Here is a 6,973-nt window from a genome sequence, read left to right as displayed (position 1 = left end):
ATTCCTGCAGTGGGCATAGACAACGTATGGCCTGCAGGATGGTACACAGCCCTGCTATCCTTGTTCAGCAGTAGATAGGAGGCAGGTTAGGTGAGGCTGGCAAGCACGGCGTGGTGGCTAGTGAAGCCGGTGATGGTTCTTCTGCCAGCTGTGGGCCAGCAGTTGGTCATTGCCCAAGCTGCAGATGAAAGAAAGGCTGATAAGGACATGCTGGAGCTGCAGGCACTCTCTGGGGCTCATGGAGAGCATGCAGGGAGCCAGCCTTCATTTGTTTCACTGCTTATGAATCCCTTGAGTTTGAGTTTATCACTTTGATGGGACTCATAAAAAGCTTTTTTAGTACTTTTCCCAGGAACCGAAGTTGGACTGACTGCTCTGGAATTCCCAAGTGCTTTTCCTTTCCCTCTCCCTTATTTGTGAGATCTCTTTCTTAAGGTCCTAAAGTACCTGCTGGTGGCTTGGAGATGAGCAGATTGCAGAGGTAGGACAGGGTGAATGCCTGCCTTACATCTGCCTTGCTCACATCACCCTTAACTGCTCCGTGTGTATTTGGCTCCATGCTTTGTGTAGAACAGACACTTTTCCATACTGGGCACCTTAATAAATGAAAAGGCATTGGACGCATCAGCCTTCTCCATGCCAAGCTTTATCTTCCCTCTTTCCTGTAAGTGAGGGCCTGCATAGTTTCATTGTCTTGGCCTTTTTCCTAAGGTATTTCCAGTACCTTTTCTTATGCCTTTTATGCTCCTGGACAGTTGCCTTAGGGTTTTATGGTGTCCCTTTGAGTAACCAGCCAGATGTGGACGTCTCTGGGAATTTCCTTCTGCAAAGTGCAACCTACCACTTCCCTGAGTTTATTCTCTCCATTATTTGGATCAATCCACACCTGCTGGGGTATTTAATATCTTTGCAGACTGGAAATATTTATTGTTATGCCAAAAGTGTAAAGCATATCCATGAATGATCTTTCAAGAGGGAGATAGCCTGTACTCAAAGGGATTGTGTATTCGTGGCTGGATTTTGACATCCTGCCCACACAAAGAAGCATTTGGCTCCAGGAATGGTCCGGCAGCTTCTCAGTGGTTGCCCACCTGGGCTTGCTCCATGTGCATGCAGTGTTTTGGGATCCAGCCTTATAGAACGCGTGCCAAAACAAATAGGAGTTCTGGCAGCATTAATGCGAATATATGAGATAATATCCAAAGAAGTTCACAAAAAGATCTCTTTGTCAATCATTTTTTTTCATATTATTTATATGTATGTATTTTCCACTCCAGGAACTGGTGGGGTTTTGCTCTCTCGGCTAAACTGCTGGGACTGGCCTGGCGTTTGCACAAAGGAGAATGTCACTCAGTTTCCTACCATCAAGATTTACGAGAAGGGAGAGCGATCGGTGATGTACGATGGCATGTGGGGAACCGAAGAACTGACCAGCTTCATCATGCTGTAGGTCTCTCTTCATGAGTGTCCACAGTGTAAAACTGGCCCATCTGCTAGACAGTGCCCTGGATACTTCATGGCCTGTGTAATGGAAATCCTTTTTGGAAAAATAATGTCAAATCTGGTTGTAGAGCTGGTTTGGAAATTAGCTTGATAACTTCTTGTGCTGTTCCATGTCAGGGAACATCTGTTGTTGGACAGTGCATCCATGTGTTGTCCCTGTCCCTCTCGCTTTGCTTGAATTCCTTCTCTGTTATTTCTAATGGGGATCCCAAGGCTCTCACAGCAACCAGTTTGGCTCAAGGCTGTTCCCTCTTCCCCGTAACCAGCTCCTTTCTGTGACAAGACATTGCCCTTCCTTCCCAGGCAACTGATTTTTCCCTCTAATGAGGCATAACAGTTGTCATATTGGGTTGGGGCAGTGTTATTATAATAAGGATTGAGGTTGCCCTTTTGTCTCTTCATCCCAAAAGTGAAGAAGGTGGCAGCCCATGGTGTTTCTCTGCCTTTTCCATAGGAGCCGAGTTTCTTGCCCTCTGAAGCTGGCCACGATTGAGGAAGCAGAAGGGTATTTAAGAGGAGAGTTGCCATCCGAGCTGTCATCCTATCACCACACCTCAGTTCTGGGAGTATTTAGCACAGCCACGAGTGAAGGTTGGTGTTATATTTGTGAATTAAACACTCAGTTTCATTCCTGATGGTAGAGAGATGGTTCCAGGTGCTTGGAAGTTCCTCCATGTTTCATTCTCTCTAAGCATGTTTGCTCACATCACAGCCTGCCTGGCACCACCCTTTTTATTTTTGTGAGTAGAAACCCACAGGTGATTGCAGAGGTGGGACCTAAGGTCCTTATCCTGGCTCAGAGGACATTCAGCTGCCAGGCATGTTTACTACACCCAGTGTGGTAGCATCTGGCAAAGATTGATATGTCATGCTTAGCACAGTGCAAAACAACAGTGCCCTGGTGACCTGTTTCTGCAAATAAATGTTTGCAGGTGTCCAGTCTGAACTGACCAAGCCACAATTTGTGTGGTTGTCCACAATTTTTGTGTTTGCCTGTTATTCCTGTTGTATCTCTTGGCTCTTACTGTGAAGACATTGCCTCTGTCCTCTTTGTAAGTCCCCTTCAAAGTAGTTGTAGGCTGTGAAGATGATCCAAGGGCTGGAGCACCTCTCCTACCAAAGCAGGCTGAGAGAGTTGGGGTTGTTCAGCCTGGAGAAGAGAAGGCTCCGGAGGGACCTTATAACGGCCTTCCAGGACCTGAAAGGGCTACAGGAAAGCTGGGGAGGGACTTTTTGCAAGGACATGGAGTGATAGGATGAGGAGTGATGGCTTTAAACTGGAAGGAGGCAGATTTAGATGAAATATTAGGAAGAAATTCTTGACTGTGCAGGTGGTGAGGCCCTGGCCCAGGTTGCCCAGAGAAGCTGTGGATGCCCTCTCCCTGGCAGTGTCCAAAGCCAGGTTGGATGTCAAATCCAACAGTGGCCAACTAGGACCTTCCAACCACGGTCTGTCAGTTACCAGCTGGGAATTACTGTAGTAAAAAAGAGAGAATTTTTTGGTCTTTGTGAATATCAAAATTTAAGACTTCTTTTCATTTTGAAGCTCTGTTGTGCCTGTAAACTCTGGTTAAATGCAAACAAAGCTTCTTTCTTACATGAGGAGGTCCAGAGGGAATCCACCGTGCTCAGAGGTAAGAACAAAACCAAGTAAAAACCAACCAGAAAACACTTGGGCTGTGTTCACCCAGTGCATGCACCTACCTTCTTCTGGAGGGTCTAAATCTGTTAAATATAGCAGAAAATCGTATTGATCTCAAAAAACTTTTAGCCCATTTCTTCCTGGTTTTCATCAGCTGAGCTCCAGAATCTTCCCCTTACTCCAAATATTCCAGTCTCTTCAGTGGTGGAGCCTGCATTAACCATGTGATGGGACTTTGGACAACGTGGGGACAGTGAGGGGGGTTCATGGAAGGAACCTGCCTGGATCTGGCTGGATGTGTGAGCTCAGACTCTTTCCTATATAGAATTTCATTTTCTTCTATGCAAACAAGAGTCTTGGAGATTTCCAGCTCTGAGCCCACAAGATTGCCTCTTCCCTCAGGGCACGCTCAGTCTGCAGTCTGGAATGGCATCTGCAGTTTTGGGTAACTCAACCACAGATGCCGAGGGAGATGAAATATGTGACGCTCTCCCTGCCCGTAACCTGAGGGGTGCTCCAGAATGACCTGAGGGGGCAGAAAACCGGAGTCAGCTGTGCTGGCACCCAACCCAGGCCAGAGCCAGGAATACCACATCACTGTTCTTATCAGCCTGCGGATTTAGCTGGAATTTCCAGTGATTTTCTCATGGCGAGAATTCCTGCTCTAACCTGAACCAGCAACACGCCGTGTCATTGCCATTTCTAGTTAACTGAAACAAGAGCAATGAGATGTCCGGTTAAATACAGCCCTGGGTTTTTTCCAACTATGTTAAGTAGCCCTTCAGTGGATGTGAGCTAAAAGAGGCTTGTTATAAGAATCATAATTGACATTTAGTACAAAGAGGTGAATGGTATTACCAGGGCAATAAACAAGCTTTTTCCTGGAAATCTGGAGAGCTGATAGGAGATAAATTTGTTTGCTATGCAGAAATTGGAAACATACTTAGAAGTAAGACAGTCCTAAACCATGCAGTTTAAAAATACACCTGTGTTCTGCACCCATGTAAACCAAGGGAAGGCGACTGGCAAAGATGCTCCAGGTGCTCCTGGAGAGCCTCATTTCATGAGGTGTCTTCTCCTAGAAGGATAAGGGGTGATCCTGCCTCCAAAAACTCTGTGGGAGTTGTAGCCCTTTCCTCATCTAGCAGTTTTATTCCTTTTTTTCCTCAAATCCTGCAGGGAAGCCAGGCTTGTGCAATTCACGGCAGCTGGGATCCCAGTTCCAGGCATGTGCTGCAACGCATGACCAAGGCCCATGGGGAATTCAAACCATGCTTTCAGGAGGTGACTTCTTTTCTAGGAAATATTTAAATAGCTTCTTCAGAAGTGCTTCGTGTCTGTAGTGGAGCTGCGTGGATTTGGGGGGTTTCTTGCACAGAGCTAAGAGATCGTTGTTGTGGGCTGTTGAGAAATGAAGGCTGGTGCTGGTGCTGGCTCTGGGTCTGGCACAGTCCCCGACATATGAAAAATTTAGGAAGTGTGATAGGGAGGGAAGATCTCATCGGGAATGATCCTGATGAAAGGAGTAAGCCAGGGCTCTGCTGAAGGTTGTCCTGATTTAGCAGAGGATTCCTGCAGCCAGGGACGCTGCAGGGCAGCACTTCAACACAAGCTGACTTCTCAAGTGAGGGTTTAAAGTTAAATGCCTGCAGAAATGCTCTGTTGAGGGAGTTTGGATGTGAGCCTGCTTTTTCCACATCAGGCTGTGTCCTTTAGTACCTATGGCACAGGACATACTGATGGTCTTCTCTGTGGCCTTTTCTCCTGTAGCTGGGACAGCAACAATTTCACAAGGGGTTTGTTGGTGATGTTCTTGGTGATCTTTTTTAGCTGCCTCTATAGGTTGCTTTTCTCTCAACATCGATAAAATCAAGTGATCAAGGAGCAAGTGCAGCTGGAAACCAGCATCAAACCCATCCAACAGTGATTTCTCCATATCACGAGATGAACCAGCCAAGCTGTGGCACCAGCTTTGTTGTACGGGTGTTGTTTCCTGCAATGTCTGAACTCTCAACAAGCCACTCCTATAAGGATCTAAGCTTCCATTTGGAAAGGCAAAAATATAAAGGGAAGTTTATGGTCCCTGTGGTTCCAGAGAAACACAATGGAAAATACGGCTGGAAAGCAGGAAGCAAAGAACCAAAAAGTGACCATTTGTGAGCCAGCCTCAGCCTACTGAGCTCTGAGTCACCAGTCCCAAGAGCTTGGGCTGGCCAGCTGGGATGACGGCGAACATTATGAGATACACTAAATAGTAGCTGAATGAGATCTTATTTAAGTTACAAAGCAACATATATCATGGCTGTATCTGAGATGTAACCTTAATTCTTGGGAAAGCCAGACTTCTCCAGAGAGTGTGGTTTCTCACTCTCCTTAAGTCAGAAGAGCCTTTTTTTTTTCCTGCCTTCAGTTGCTCAATACACAGGGGAAGGGCTGGTGGTGTTGAAATCCACCCCGTTCTCACCTCACCTTTGGCAGCAATGGTTTTGATCTCTGATCTATAGCTGTATCTTACAAGCTCCCCCGCTATGGCTTGCGTGTTCACACAATGCTTGTCCCTCCAGTGGATCCAGCTGCCTAAAACTCAGGTTGTTTTATAGGGGCATCAACCAGCTCTGGAGTCAGCTTCATTCTGGGGCTCTGCTCTCAGCCTCTCAGCAAGGATAGATTAAGATGTGTTGGGTCATGAGAGCCCTAACCCAATCCTTACCCCCCATCCTCTACCTGAGGTCCTCAATGGACCCCAGCAGCTGCTGTTTCATAGAATCACAGCATGGTTTGGGTTGGAAGGGACCTTAAAAATCATCAGTCCAAATGCCCCATGGGCCGGGACACCTCCACGAGCCCAGGCTGCTCAAAGCCCTGTCCAGCCTGGCCTTGGGCACTGCCGGGGGGGAAGTTTATGCTGCACGAGGGTGGCAGAGGTGCTGCCCTCTCTTTGCACGCTGTGTCTGCAAAGCATTTCGCTTTTTGACCTTCCCTGTCCTCGCTGGGTGCCTGTAACAGAGCCTGCCTGCTCTGAGGAACTGGGCAAAGCCAAAAAAGACACTTGGGGGAGAGGTTGATTTATCTGATGAGCTCTCAGCACTACTCCAGTTAAGTCATCATCAGTCATTTCCAAAAGGTCACTGGGATTTATAAGATTGCTATTTAGACTTATAATTGGTCTTCTGTTTCTAAGAACACTTACGGACTCTAAGTCCTTAAGGACATTTCATTTTCCATCAGTGCAGATCCTGGAAGCTCAGTGCTGGTGGCTGAAGAGCAAGCGCTGTTCTCACCATAGGAACTTCCCTTCTGATCCTTTCAGCCTCTGCCAACTCCTCCTCCCGTAGCCCATGGGAGGGCCATGAAACGCATCCATTTCTCATGAACCTCCAACCGTGGTTTTGCTCCCAACTGGCAGTTTGCTGTGGGAGGGTGTTATGTCTGCAGACAGTGATTTGGTTTCCAGAAGGAAACTGATTCTCCTTCTATTGTTTATTTTTGTATCTTTCTGTCTTTTTTTTTGCAGCCCGGGAAGCTTTTGAAGAGGCAGGAAACATCCTAAGTGGCCATGTAACGATGGGGATGTATTTTGAAGATGATGCCTTGGCTTTGTAAGCTCTTTCTCTTTTTCTTTGGTGAGAATTCAAACTGATCTGCATTTAATGAAAGCAAATGCCTAGAGCAAGTGTCACTGGCCACCATGAGCAGTTATCAGCAGCTCTGAGTAGCTACGAGTGACTTAGTGCTGTGAGGAGCACAAAGGGAAAGGTAGTCCTGGCTCTGCCACTGATTTGCAACCTGCCCATGGGCAACTCATTTAACCCCGTTGAGAGGGACAGT

The 6,973-nt window shown here is 46.9% G+C and overlaps 1 protein-coding gene across 1 annotated transcript in view; it reads left to right on the top strand.

The window, feature by feature from the left end:
- The window catches only part of TXNDC16 (thioredoxin domain containing 16), a 30,886-nt gene that overhangs the window by 16,124 nt on the left and 7,789 nt on the right, over positions 1–6,973 (top strand). Inside the window, exons 13-15 of the mRNA XM_010187705.1 lie at positions 1,278–1,446; positions 1,958–2,094; positions 6,660–6,744. Coding sequence (XP_010186007.1) covers positions 1,278–1,446; positions 1,958–2,094; positions 6,660–6,744 — 391 coding nt within the window. The remainder of the gene's footprint in view (positions 1–1,277; positions 1,447–1,957; positions 2,095–6,659; positions 6,745–6,973) is intronic.

The sequence above is a fragment of the Mesitornis unicolor genome, unplaced genomic scaffold (genome assembly GCF_000695765.1).
Source record: "Mesitornis unicolor isolate BGI_N332 unplaced genomic scaffold, ASM69576v1 scaffold1437, whole genome shotgun sequence".
NCBI classification, from domain to species: domain Eukaryota; kingdom Metazoa; phylum Chordata; class Aves; order Mesitornithiformes; family Mesitornithidae; genus Mesitornis; species Mesitornis unicolor.
This window is presented reverse-complemented; position numbering and strand designations above follow the sequence as displayed.